The sequence below is a fragment of the Chelonoidis abingdonii genome, chromosome 1 (genome assembly GCF_003597395.2).
Source record: "Chelonoidis abingdonii isolate Lonesome George chromosome 1, CheloAbing_2.0, whole genome shotgun sequence".
Classification (NCBI taxonomy): domain Eukaryota; kingdom Metazoa; phylum Chordata; order Testudines; family Testudinidae; genus Chelonoidis; species Chelonoidis abingdonii.
The window spans coordinates 109,653,788-109,668,607 of NC_133769.1; the positions used below are offsets into that span (position 1 = coordinate 109,653,788).

Genomic DNA, 14,820 nt, shown 5'->3' on the forward strand with positions numbered 1-14,820 from the left:
ACTAAAAGTGAAGTTCCCTGCTTCTATAAGGCAAAGAGACAGTCACCAGAAAAACAGAAAAAACATCTCGTGTAAGTTACTTGAGCGCTGTAAAAAGAGTTACATTGGATCCAGAATTTCTTCTCCAACACTGTTACCACAATAAGCACCTCAAGATGACACTGTGAAACCCTGACTTCTTGAAGGAGTCTCTTTGATCAAACTGAATCGAGAATCTCACCAAAACAGACAATAGGAAGAGTTTTACAGAAATAGATAATGAAAGATGTTATGTGTCTTAAATGCTTGATCTCTTTGGAAGGTATCTCATGAAGAGGTGATCGAGAGGAGTTGGAACACATTTTACAACCATCAGGCTTAACATGGTCCTTTCAGTCAGCAGGGAACTAATTCTACTATGTTAGGTTTAGCCTTCCCAGTAAGATTGTATTTTCCCAGGATCTTAGATAACCAGTGTGTCCAAACTTAAAACTTAATACTGTTCAGAAAAATGTATTTTCACTGGCCAGTTATGCTGCTGGCATCAGGAGGGGTGGGGGGAGAAGGGGCAGGACACACGACGACTGACATTGAGTTTCACTTCAAATACTAAAAAAAATGCCAGAGTAATCAATTTATACACATAGACTTCCGCAAATGGAGTTTTACTGTTAGTCAATCCTCACATGAATATTCAGGATTACCATTTACTGAAAGCAAAAATGATTAGATGAAGAACTGTAACAGTGCAGCATTAGCAAAATCAAAAGAACAGATTTTGGTAAACAAATTATACACACTTTTCCCAGTTAGGAACTCAAAGCACACGAAGACTATGTTCCCCAGCTCACCCAACTTCCCCAGATTACATATTTGTCATGAGCTGGAGACCATGACCTTCCCAAGATGAAAGAAAGCCAAGATGCTCAAAGTCTTATTAAAACATGAAATTAGTTACCTTTCAAAGTTTCCAGTAAGTTTTTGGCCACAAACCAACAGATGGCTTCAAAGAAAGGGAATTTGAAAAGATCTGGGGTTTTTAGCCTTTTCTCCATTTCATAACACCTAAACAAATAATTTAGAAAGATTACTATATGGGTACATCTTAGAATTAATCAATGCAATATCCAACTCATACAATGGTCAGAAAAATAAAACCAACGGGCCACGATAAACAAAACAAATCAAGTTCCACATAGCCAAACTCCAATAAAACCACATTCAGACAAGACTGAACTCCGATCTTATCTGATCTCTTACTATCAAGTTTAACTGCTGCACTTGCAAAAATAAAGTTGGACTTCATAAAACTAGGATACAAACCCAATGCATAATCTTTTAAAGATGGAATTTAATTGGGATTCCACTGTAATAAATAAAATAGTACGTTTAGAAGATAGTTCCACATCTTGGACAACAATTAATATAGCTGTCCTGACAGCAATCCTGACTGAAGAATGCTCCTTCCATCTCAGAATTTCATACCTGAGCGTGACCAGTTTTAGCATCTCTCTTTTTTGTACTAATCTCCAAAGTAGAGCTTGTTTGATTTTAGGATGAAATTAAATGTGTGCAGAGCATTCATTGGAGACTATGTTGTTCTTGTTGAAGTGAAATAGATCAAAAGTCTGCTTCTGGCACAAACTAAGAAAGTCAGCAGTGTCCATTACCAGACCCTGTCTCCATTTAATCCCATTTAACAAGTATGATGAAAACTATCTATTAAATAGAAGGATGTCCTGCTTGTGGAAGAAAAGGTACAGCCAGAACAGACAGATGACACTAACCTGAGCTGCATGCCAATATTGAGGTTGTGCAAAAAGTTTCCTCCAAAAGCCATACAGTCCTGAGATGTGAGCACAGCATGAATCCAGCCTGAATTGACAAAAATAAACATGAAACTTAATATGTATCTACACTACAAAATGTTGTACCTGGGTTTGGGCACAAAAATATCAGTTGCGTGTGTATACAAGGCCAGAGAGTGACAATTTGCATTTCAGCAAAATACAAGTTAACAGGACATTATCAATCTGAAATCTAGGTTTGTTTGTGTTTTTGGTTTTTTTAAAGTTAATAGTAGTTACAGAAGTTACTCCAATCCAAGGTCTTTGTGGTTTTAAAACCACATTCCTATTTAAAAAAACAACATTTTCTCTCTCTCTCCATTTGCTATGTGAAAAACCCACAAACCCCAGGAAATTGACTTTCATGAAACAGACTATATACAAAGTAATCAAAATAAAAAGAAATAATAATTTCTTGCTAATCTTTCAGTTCATTGTAATCTTAGGTGTTACTTGTAACAAAACAAAATACTTTTGTCTGAATGTTTTATCTAAAAAGTAATTATAGCTCTATTTAAGTATTCAGAAAAGAATTAGAAGGTATTTCCACTACTTATCCTAAACCATAGCCATTATATAATAGCCCAATGAAACTATGATCAAATTAAAACCAAGACTAATAATCACTCTTACACTACTAATTTGTCATGTAATTGAAAGATTGTTCTCATAACACCACAATTTAATATGATGAGCACAGAGACATACAATATTATTGTCCTACCTAGCTACTACTGAAGCTCAAATAACTTCAAATATGCACACAAAAGTATATATCTATTGGCTTCTTATCTAAAAGTGGATGTAGTTTAAGTTTGCCTTCAATAGCTTTAATTCAGATAAATAGCATATACTCATTTTCCTCTTCCCAAATCATTCAACTCTACAGATGTATATTACTGGTAGAATCAATTCAGCAAAGTTCAGTCAACTATTCCCAGACCTGCTGCTAAATATTAGGCAAACCATTTAATCTCTCCAAGTACTTATCTGTGAGCAACTTCTAATTTCAGACTTTGAAGTTCATATTTGTTATTTGCTCCTTGTGCAAGAATGGCTTTTTGAACTATGTTTAAGTGATGACCTAGAGCATAGCCATTAAACGCTATTTGTCCGAATGCAAGATTAAATTTGAATTGAAAGTCCATTTGTGAACATATTTTGGAGGCCACCTAACAATCAGAGGAAATGTACATTTGCACCTGGACAGAGGGATAGAAATGGCCAAACTGTTGCATGTCCTTAGAAATATTAGAAGTGACTGGATGCCACATAAGAGGAAACACATTTTAAATGTTTTGCTGTAGAAATAGCTGACAAATCTCTATCCATGCTGGAAAGTTATCAAACTCTAATCTTGTCTTTTTCTCCTTAAACATTACTACTATGAATCAAGTAACAAAAACCCAAGTCAATTTCTTAAGAAACTTTCCAACTAGTTAAACATTTTAAAGGACTGATATTTTGCTCTGTTTGGGTATTCATTCCAAGTATTTTTAAGACAGACAGACAGACTTCCTCAAACTTAAGGATATTTCTAAAAATGATAATTTAATGCATAACTTTTGATATCCTGAATCTGCTGGTGATACAATGTAAGTATACAAACTGCTGGGAGGTGGGGGGTGTGGAGGAGGTAAAAATCTTACCTGTAGGAACAAATAAGGTATGTCCTTGTTTCACCACACATTTATAACATTTGTCTACCTTATCCCCAAAATACACTTCACTCTGGGTGACAGAGGAACTCCAAGATTCATAGAGAGCCAGATTTTCATCAGTAGGTTTGATCAAGTAGAAAATCTTCTCACCCTGTACACAAAAAATATCCCATATGAGGTATGGTACAATTTTGGAATCGTTTACAAAAACAGTATTATTGTTAGGCAAGCCCTGTAAACTAATAGTAATATCCTGTACTTCCATGCGAGTGCCCTAGGTTTTCCAAACCTCTATGTCACTCTGGTCTACCAGAAGCTAACTGTGTAGTACATTCCACCCGTTTGGGGTTTGGGGACAAGGAAAGTGCCACATTAAGGAACAATTTATTAGTTCTGGTGGAAGTTGTGTCCAGTCATCCTCAGCTACATGGCTGCTGCAATTCAGAAAGCAGTGTGAGCTAATGTTTGAGGAAGTTCAGTTTGTCATTTCATTCATTTTCTCCTATAAAATGCTCAGGATAGCATCCACCTATCTGCTAGAAAGTGCAGAGATTGGTATTTTCATCTAGGGAGTCAACTTGTACAGAGGACTGAACAACAGTGCAGTCAGTAATCCTCCTCCGTCCCCTTCTCAAACTAACAATTTCATTCAAAATACATGAGGAAATTCCTGAACACAGGTTTCTTTTGTGGCAAGATGTACACAGGACAAAATCATTTTCAAGCATTCAGGAAGCAAGGACCTTCTTACCCACAGAACATGGTACCAGACTGATGTGCCCCCAAAATCAATATGAAAATCAGTGTAGCTGTCCTGAACTCCCATCAAGCAATATTTCTGAACAAAAGGCTTGGGGAAGACAGAGTCATCTGGCCAGTAGTTTTCCACCCACGAAAGCTTTGTGGCAATGTCAGGGACTTCCACCAATTCAGACATCCTTAAAAAGTAAGTAAATGATGGGTAAGTACAAGTAATGATGAGAGATCTTTAAATGTTTACCTTTCCTAAATCTCTATCAAATTGTAAAAATGTTTACTTCTATATGATTCCATACTGTCCCCAAATCCCAACACAAAATAGTCTACCAGAGACCATTTCATTTGTTTTAGAGTACTATTTACTTATACATTTACTCTTTGTTTTTAGCAAAATCTACTTTCTGCTTCAAAGGAGTCAAAGTCAAGTTGTCTCAAAGTCATTTACTCACTTTGTGTCTGAAAATTCCAGACTGATCACATTTAATACTTTTGGTCGATCAGGATTCATGAAATACTTAATATAATTATGAAGCTTCATTTTACTGTCTGCCTGTCTTGCCACATCAATTACATCTATCACTTTGTCGCCACCTGTAAAAATAAGAAAATTAACATTTTAACAAGACATATGTTTAATATTTTCTGCAAGATATAACAATCCATTTGTACACAAATGAAATCCACTACCCCACCCACCCCAAAACAAAGAGGGTCAAGAGTAAACCAAGATCTTATCTAGATATAATTTGTTACTGTTTATTTAAGAATATAACTGAACCTAAAAATAAAGTAAGTCACCACTTCTGTGGTTAACCAAAAGAAAACAGAGGAACCTAACATGACTAGCTGGTTCATATGCTTGGTTTTGCGGCTTCTGTCACCGAAACGGAGAGAGGGTAGGAGGAAATTATCAAGAATACATTTATTTGTATATATTTCTATAGCAGTCATCACCACAGTATCCGAGCACTTAACTCAATGTCTACTACCAATTTTCTACAAGCAATAAGGAAGCTTATAACCCTGATCCAGCAAAGGTTTAAGCATATGAATAATTAAGCATGGAGTAATCCCACTGGACTTCTTGCATGCTTAAAGATATGCACATGCTTAATTCTCTGCAGGATTTGGTCCTATGTCTATGGATTTTCTTCTGAGTATTTGTAGTGATATCTTGTGGACCATTAGAGGGGACGTTGTACTTCTTATCTCTGACAAGTGGGTGGTACCGTTGCAGGGAGCCTGTCAGATTATCTTGGCTGGATCTATGAATGCCTCATTTATGGGGAGTGCAATCTTCAATGAGGTTGATGTTTGTAAAATGTCCAACAGTTTGTGTTGAGACTCTGCAACCTCTTCCAAGGGTATCTTGAGTGAGTAAGCAATCCTTTTAAATCACTCCTGGAATTGTCTAAAGTCATTAGCTACTGTGGGTGGAGGAGGCACGACGGCTTCATCCAGAGAGGATGAAGAGATATTGGTTGGTAGGGTGACTTCCTGATCAAAAAAGTCTCCTCAGAGGGGTCCACCTGCCGAGGATGGAGAGCATCTCAGTCTCTCCCTGTGAGAGCTAGAAGTCCTAACACAGTGTTGCCTGTATGCAGCCCATGGATCCCAATAAGGCCACTGCAGTAGGAATGGTATTAGTGGTGGCATTCACGGATGTCCATACCACCAATGGGTGTTAATCCTGGGGTGATATGTGGGTCGCTCCTGTGGACGAGGTCTGGTGGTTGCCTGAATGGATGAGAAGTAAATGTCCCCTTCCTCCTTCTCCTCCTCCTCACTGGAGAAAGGAGGGGCCTATCTGGATGGGGCTGTAGATTGGAACTGTATCAAGAATGCTGGAGTAATATCAGGACCAAGACGGGGAGATTCCAGTGTTGCAGAAATTGGAAGGTCCTTGTGGAAAAGAAATTGTTGAGGTACCACAAGCATTGGAACCAAGGAGGACGTTTTTGTTGGTGCTGCTGAAGTTGTAGCGGTTGTCGGTACTGATGTGGCTGTGCTATGCACTAGGTGACTGGTACATCAGGCAGCAGACTACAGCAATGCTAAGCTGCCCAATGCCATACATTTAAGTGCTCCATCAGTACCATGGAGGAGGAGGTAAACTTATCTTTGATCACCCTCTTAGGGTCTTTGGCTTTCATGGTACCAGAAGTATTGGAGGATCCTGCCCACTTGGAGGGGCTCAGCAGCACTGTGGTTGGTACTAAGATTGTTGAATGAGCCAGGTTTTTTTTTCCTTTTTAGCTGGTTCCCTGGTAGGGGAGGTTGTTGCCTGCTTTTTGTCCATCTTTTTAGAGGACTTCCTTTTTGAAGGTGGTGGGGAATGTCTGCCGGAGGCTGTCACTGGGATTGGCGAAGACTGGTGTCCTGGGTGCAAAGAGGTCTGGGGGTCAGAAGCCAGGTGCAGTGACTTTTCCATCAGGATAAGTTTCAACTTAAATCCCCTGATTTTCTGGTGCAAGCCTTGAGGTTGTGGTAATGGGGGCACTTCTGAGGTACATGTATCTTGCCCAGACATCAGACACACTGACAATGCCCATCACTGACCCGGATTGCCTCCCAGTAAGAAAGGCATTGTTTAAATCCCAGGGATCTGGGCATGCCCCTGTCAGTAGCCTTCCCCCAGGTGAAGAAGGTTAAAGGTACACTAAGGATGAAAGAAAATAAACGATGAGAGAGGAGGGTAGCTATAGTTAATTAACTCTACTCAAACTATATAAACACTAACTCTCAGAGGTAAACGTGAAGCAAACAAAGAGGCACTATCATGGACAGGTCAAGGACAGATGAAAAGAAACAGGGTGGTTTGTTCGCATAGCGCTATGTAGCCGCCAGTAGTGGCACAAGACAAGGAAGAGCACGTGTGACCCAAATGGGCACTGCCACTGAAATTCTCCAATCACAGGTGCAGACACACACATTCACCTAAAGTGGAGCACACACAGGGACACTCCTTGAAAAAGAACCAGGGAAACTGATGTGCCAAACTGAGTGTGTGGAAGTGTGTGTGTGGGATGGAGGGTTAGCCCTGGCATAGCCAGACTTCCAAAATAAAGTCACAGAATTGTTGAAATGCCAGCTATTCTTCCAAGCAACCATGAGCAATCAATAAGGGGACTGAGTAATCAGTATATGGTCAGGTCGTTCACGATACTGCACAGTGTATTCTAGTGGAGTCTTAAAATACTGATAGGCACAAAAGTCCTGTTTGTAGTGCATTTCAATATGCTACCAAAAGAACACAAGAGATGATAGAAGGCACACAGAAAACTCTTAGCTGTAATATATTATGCAGCACGTTCCACACTGCAGCTGGCTCAGTCTCACTGTCCCATTGAAATATATATTCAGGTGGTCCTGAGGTGGTTAGAGACTGCCCAGCAAGCCTGACGGAAAACTAAATGCTCCTGCTGAAGCTATGGTGCTCCCTGAACTTCTCCCCTACTCCTCCAAGGAGCAGAAAAAAAAACTTATAAGGGAAGGATCAGATAAACTGTTGGCTCCTCAGGGTATGGCTACACTTACATTTTTGCAACGCTGGTAGTTACAGCTGTGGTCGTACAGCTGTGTAGGGCCAGCGCTGCAGTGTGTCCACACTGACAGCGACCAGCGCTGCAGTGTGTCCACATTTGCAGCATTTGCAGCGCTGTTGTGAGTGGTGCATTGTGGGCAGCTATCCCACAGAGCACCTCGTCCCATTTTGGCGCTGTGGGTTGTGGGAAGGGGACGGAAGGGTGCGGGTCATTCCGCTTCCTGTTCCAACGACCTGTGGTGCATCGCTTCCCTTTTCAGCCGTTTGGTGCCATTGTGAGTCTGCCGCGTGATTTCAGTAAGAAATGGAGCCCGAGCTGCTGAGGACTTTGCTGATGAATGTTGCCAGCACATCACGTCTGGCAGTTGAGCTATTCCTTATGCTCCAAAGTGACAGTGAGGAGAGCTCAGATGATGAAATAGATTCGGCTGACGCGCCTGACACTAAATTGCTTGTGGCAGTAACGGACGTGCTCAGCACCGTGGAACGCCGCCTTTGGGCTCGGGAAACAAGCACTGAGTGGTGGGATCACATCGTCATGCAAGTCTGGGATGACGATCAGTGGCTGCAGAACTTTAGGATGAGAAAAGCCACTTTCATGGGACTGTGTGCTGAGCTCGCCCCAACCCTGCAGCGCAAGGACACGAGACTGAGAGCTGCCCTGTCAGTGGAGAAGCGGGTGGCTATTGCAGTCTGGAAGCTGGCAACTCCAGACAGCTACCGATCGGTCGCAAACCAGTTTGGAGTGGGAAAGTCGACCGTTGGAATAGTGGTGATGCAAGTTTGCAGGGCCATTAATCGCATCCTGTTCAGACGAACCGTGACTCTGGGGAATGTGCAGGACATTGTGGATGGCTTTGCCCAAATGGGTTTCCCTAACTGTGGAGGGGCAATAGATGGGACGCATATTCCTATTCTGGCACCACCCCACCTGGCATCCGAGTACATTAATCGGAAGGGGTATTTCTCAATGGTTCTCCAGGCGCTTGTGGATCACCGTGGGCGTTTCACTGACATTTACACAGGATGGCCTGGAAAGGTGCATGATGCACGCATCTTTCGGAACAGTGGCCTGTTCAGGAAGCTGCAGGCAGGGACTTTTTTCCCAGACCGTAAGATCACAGTTGGGGATGTCGAAATGCCCATTGTGATCCTTGGAGACCCCGCTTACCCGTTAATGCCTTGGCTCATGAAACTGTATACAGGGAAGCTTGACAGGAGCAAGGACCGGTTCAACTACAGGCTGAGCCGGTGCAGAATGACTGTGGAGTGTGCTTTTGGCCGTTTGAAGGGGAGATGGAGAAGTCTCTACGGGAAGCTACACGTGTTGGAAAGCAGCATCCCAGCGATTATAACCGCGTGCTGTATCCTCCATAATATTTGTGAAGGGAAGGGTGAAACCTTCAGTGACGAATGGGCCTCCGAGGTTCAACGCCTGGAGGCTGAATTTGCCCAGCCAGAGAGCAGGGCTAATAGAGAGGCCCAGCACAGTGCTTCAAGGATAAGGGATGCCTTAAAGGAGCACTTTGAGGCTGAAAGCCAACAGTAATGTTGGGTGCCTTCCACTGCAGTTAAGAGCATTGCTCACAGCAGTTACTTGCAGTGGTTTCATTGATTTGCAGTTCCTATTTTTTACTTGTAGTAGATGTTACAGTTTCTGTAATAATAAACAGTGAATAAAAAGACAAGAAATCCTTTATTAAAAATACAATACATAAAACAGGAAGGGGGGTACGGTGATTAGCATTACACTCACAGGTTTGAATATGTTCTTCCTTGAGGGCTCTGCACTGCCTGCTGCTGCACTTGGGGCACTGCCTGCTCTGCACTTGGGGCACTGCCTGCTGCTGCACTTGGGGATTAAAATGCTGCATGGTGATGGGTGTTGAGTGCATTGGGTAACGGTCGTAGTTATCAGGGCTGTGAGGTGAACGTACTGGTGTTGGGGGCAGTTGGTGGTGGTAAGCACCAGGATGCTGGAGAAGGGTGTTTTGAGGAAACATTGGGGCACAATGTGCTGAGTTTTGGGATGGACTGAGGCATCCACGGTAGTGGTCTGCCTGCATGTCTACCATTGTCTGAACACATCTTGAACACGGGGCTCGTGGGGGGGGGGGGGTCAGGCTGGGTCCCTGTCTGGCTTTTTCAGTACCTGCTGGCCAGGGGGGTTAAGGCAGACCAGGTGCTGGGGAAAAAAATCACAGAGAAAATTCACCCAGTCCCCCAGGAGCAGAGCAGCCAGTGGCCACTGATCACAGAAAAGCGTAGGACAGGGCTGGTTAGCACCCACCAGGGACACTCAGCAAAGTGCATTGGGGGTGGGGGGGCAGAGCCCAGGGGCCTTCCCCCGAGTCCCAGGAGACTGACCCCTTCCAGCTGCCCCCGGCTTTGTCTCTTTCCCGGGCCAGCAGGGCACCTGGTCTGTTCTCCAGCACGTCTGGCTGATCCTTGCAGTGCAGGGGGCCCGTCAGTTACCACCCTTGCCGGCTACAGGGTGTCGGCCGTTCTCTGCAGACCGTCGGCCATCACCCCTGCCCTCTAGGGGTCGCTGCACCTTATCCTGCATCACCTAGCTATCGAGTCGCACAGAGGGGAAACTGAGGCACACACCATCTTCAGAGACAACGTTGAGAACATTCCCACTTCGTCCTGGGAGTGATGCCTCCCCCAGGGGCGGGAATGCAAGACACTGGGTGTTTGCTGGGCACTGGGAGCACTGAGGACTCTGCCCACCGGAGCCTCAACCCCCAGCCCTGCTGCAGCCCCCCTGGCAGCTCCGGCTGTGGGTTGCCCAGCTGAGAAAAGAGGGGACTGTCAGCCGCCCAAGCACCGGGCAAGCCCTAGCGTGGGGAGACACCCCCGAACCCAACTGGGATGGAGACACAGGCCTGGTGCGTGCTCCCAGCTCTGGGGGTGGGGGGCTGCAGCGCGTCAGCCCCCTTAGGGTCACACTGGCTTGTTGGGGGGAGCCCCCCGGCCTCCTCGGCTGCTGGGAGTGAACCTCAGAGCCGCCGGCCCCCTGCAACGAGTCCAGCTGGACGGGGCACCTGGGGGAGACTTGAGTGACCCAGCCAGCGCTCTGAGGACACCCTGGGGTGTCACGGAGCAGAAAGTTACAGCCTGGTCCCTCGGGGTCACTTCAGAGCCCAGAGCTCGCTCGGACCCCCACTTGAGCCCCAGTCCGGAGCTGCGGCAAGCCCCGCTCTCCCGGCTCTCCCGGCCGGAGCTGCAGCAAGCCCCGCTCTCCCGGCCGGAGCTCCGGCAAGCCCCGCTCTCCCCGCTCTCCCTGCTGGAGCGTGGCAAACCCCGCTCTCCGCGCCGGAGCACCGGCAAGCCCCGCTCTCCCGGCCGGAGCTCCGGCAAGCCCTGCTCTCCCCGCTCTCCCGGCTGGAGCTCCGGCAAGCCCCACTCTCCCCGCTCTCCCGGCCGGAGCGCGGCAAACCCCGCTCTCCCCGCTCTCCCGGACGGAGCTCCGGCAAGCCCCGCTCTCCCTCCTCTCCAGGCTCTGAGCCCAGGGCAGTGGAGTGCTAAGCCTGACCAGAGAGGCTGAAAAGGAATGCTGGGATAAGTCCTAATACCCTGGAGGCCAAGAAAAACGCTGGTGAGTGTCCACACCTGATGACCAGCGCTGCATCACCAGCGCTGGTCTCGCTACACCGGAAGCAGACCCAGGTGTACAGCCAGCGCTGCAAACAGGGAGTTGCAGCGCTGGCTGAGCTTTGTAAGTGTGGACACCGAGTAAGCTGCAGCGCTGTAACCCCCTCACCAGCGCTGCAACTTGTAAGTGTAGCCAAGGCCTCAGTCTACAGATATAAGAGAGGTGAAGAGGGAGGAAACTGATCTGACCCTGAGCTTTCAGTCTCCTCCTGTTCCCTCATCCACCAACTGTGAATATTTCTGCCCTGCAGCTTCCTCCCTCCCTCCTCACCTATCTGAAATCTACTGTCTGCTCCTCTCTTTCCCTCTCAGGCTGCTCTGCTCCTTGGACGGGAAGGGGCAGAGAGCAGCAGAGGGTTCCAGAGATGAAGCAGCTGGGAGTCACTGGACTCAAGTTGCAGCTATAACATCCATGTATTAACAGTGTAGGTGGGGAGATTGCATTTTGGGGCAGCTTGGAAGGTAGCATCCCTCTCTCCCTAAGTTCACCCCCACAGCCACATAAGAAGCCCAGGTAAGGACCTTCTCCCCAATACCCCAGACATCCTAGGGACATCCTCACATATGCAAAAGCTTTGTTGTGCAATGCACCATCAGCAACAGATGATTGTTAAATGTAAAATCCTTTAAAAGACGTTCTCACTGTGCGACAAACCATTTTTAAAATTTGTAACAAAGCCCCCCATCCCCACCATTAGAGTACAGATTGCAAAACTAGCTTATCTGATTCACAGTGTAGGAAAACATCCTCAAAAACCATTACAATCTGTTGCTTATGGTGTGCTGCAGAACAAAACACAGCTGTTCAACATTTCAGTCATCACACATTTTGATGACAACTTGTGGCACAAGTTGTCATGTTGACAGCTACAGGCACACAATTCCCACATGCATACCATAAACAAAATCCAAATTGGTAGGTCTAATTTACCCTTGCCAACCTTCTGGTAAGAACTATTTAATTTAGATTAGGCATATAGTATCCTTTAACTGTTGTAACCGTGCAAATATTTATTGCATATAATTCACTCTACACTGAAGCATTCACACATATTCCAGGAAGTCCCTTACCTACATAGCGTTCCACATCCAAAACGGAGAAAGTAGGGGGAGGAAGTCTGAGCCCAAGACCATCTAATTTAGGAACCATAATAGGAACATCAAACCCATGTTTCTCCAGGTATCTTTGTGTCAGCTGGCTGCCATGCATTTTCAAAATGATTTCATCAGCACTAGGGGGAGGGGGAAGAAATCAAAATATTAGCATTGAAAAAACAGTAAACTTGTTTGAAAGAGAAATTAACAAAAGCTTTGTTAGGTTTCAAGTAAACATCTTATTGGAGTTACATAGCTAATATAAATCAAATTAAAATAAGTGGATATAATTGTATTAAATTAAGTACTCAAGGTAAAGGCAAGCCTGCTGATTACATTTAATGAAACTAAAAAACAAAAATTTATAAGCAAATCAAGGAAGTACATTTTTATATGTATAATTAATCTGGGGAACTCTGCCATAAAATGTCATTGAAGCCAAGAGTTTAGGAGGATTCAAAAAAAATCACTTATACAGATAAGGACAACATATTGATATATTAGAATAAAAAGCATTTTCTTTTAAAAGAGATATAAGTCATCATGCTTTAGAGAGTAAGTCAACCCTTAACTGCTGGAATAAAGAAGAAATTTCTTTTATGACCAAGTTATTACATAACTGTGCACCAGGGGATCTCCTTCACCTTCTTCTGAAGCATCTGGGACTAGATAAACCACTGTTCCGATGTTTGTGGTCTACATTAGAGAGAGAAAATGGGAAGTGATTTCTGAGTCTCTTGTTTCCTGGACCAGACGGGCTGAAAATGCTAAGGGGCAACCCATCTAACAATACTGGTTGGTAGTAATAGACTCCAGAGGAAATTACATCCACGTGTAGTAATTTGATTGATGGATGCTACAACAAGGTGCCTTGAAGGCAAATATATGAATATGAAACGCTGGATGAAAAAAATTAGATCTCAGACATGTAGGAAGATTTTTTGTGATAGCGGTGTTTTTGTGGAGGCACGTTAGGAAGACATTTTAGACATGATCAATACTCAAGGTTTTCCCCATTTTTATGATTTGACTTCTAAGCAAGTTTCCATACCTTGGGAATGAGCGAGCCTGCAGTTGTTTAACAAAAGTCCGTGTTCCAGCTTGGACTGGTTTGGAACCATCATCAAACTCTGTGTAGTCATGTCTGTGCCAGTTCCTCCTCTTCTTCACTAGATTTTTTTTGTTAAGGATTAAACTTAAAATTAGTCAGTGTTGATGGCATGGGTCAGACTGGCTGATGTTCCATCAGTGAACCAACCATGTTAATTAGACAGTCTATTTTTAATTCAGTTGACTTTATCTCTTGCATAAAACCAAGTCGTCTTGAAAATATTATGATGGTAATAACAAAATATTAATCCTTTGCATTTCTATAGCTCCTTCCATCTGGGAATCTCTAAGCAGTGTCTGAATAATGATTTAAGATTCAACATTCCTGTAATAAGGGAATAGAAACACTAACAGCCTGAAACTTGCCCAGAAAACTAAAACAGGAAGCCTACAGAAGAACCAGAAATAGAACTTGAGGTTTCCTAATGCTCAGTCCTACATTTTAACCACAAGCTCCATCCTACATCTTTAAGATGAGCTAAATTATTACTTAATATTTATATTACTATAGACCAATACATCCCAATAATCCTGAGCGGGGTTTCCAATATGCTAGCAGTTGTATAAACATATGAAAATCTAGTCTTTGGCTACTATTAAAATGACTTCTTTTTGGTTACTCCACCCTCACCCACTAATCGTATCCCTCACCCTATTGGTTTGCCCCATCCACTGTTTACATCTTGTCTTTTAGTTTGTAAGCTCTTTTGGGTAGGGACTGTTATTTATTATGTTTGTACAGTGCCTAGCACAAAGTGTCCCGACCTGATTGAAACATTTAAGTGCAACTGCAACATACAATCATCAAGCTCCAGGTGGATGATTTTATATTAATAAAAACAAAAGGATAAATAGGTGTTCCTTTATGGTTTTGGGCAACTGACTTTGGTTCTCTTCTATTAGCTACATGCTACATTCATACAAAGGCTTTAGACATCTAGAGCTAAACACAAATGTAAAACTAGAAGTCCTCATACAAATTGCTTTGCCAGTTGCACCATTACAAATCAGACACGTTAACTGAAAAAATTATACAAAGTCACAAAGGAATTATATGCAGTCTCTTATGTCCCTTTTTTTTGTTTTAAGAGAATTGAAACACTGACAAAATTTACTTAATCTTAAAAGCTTCCCCGTTTAACATAAAATGACTGAATATCACCTGTCC

At 43.8% G+C, this 14,820-nt stretch overlaps 1 protein-coding gene across 1 annotated transcript in view; it reads right to left on the bottom strand.

Moving 5' to 3' along the window:
- Positions 1–14,820, bottom strand: part of KDM7A (lysine demethylase 7A) — a 103,046-nt gene that overhangs the window by 51,597 nt on the left and 36,629 nt on the right. Inside the window, exons 3-9 of the mRNA XM_032783160.2 lie at positions 13,594–13,711; positions 12,519–12,679; positions 4,696–4,837; positions 4,239–4,425; positions 3,476–3,638; positions 1,767–1,854; positions 938–1,044 (exon numbers count right to left, since the gene is read on the bottom strand). Of these exons, the coding sequence (XP_032639051.1) occupies positions 938–1,044; positions 1,767–1,854; positions 3,476–3,638; positions 4,239–4,425; positions 4,696–4,837; positions 12,519–12,679; positions 13,594–13,711 (966 nt within the window). The remainder of the gene's footprint in view (positions 1–937; positions 1,045–1,766; positions 1,855–3,475; positions 3,639–4,238; positions 4,426–4,695; positions 4,838–12,518; positions 12,680–13,593; positions 13,712–14,820) is intronic.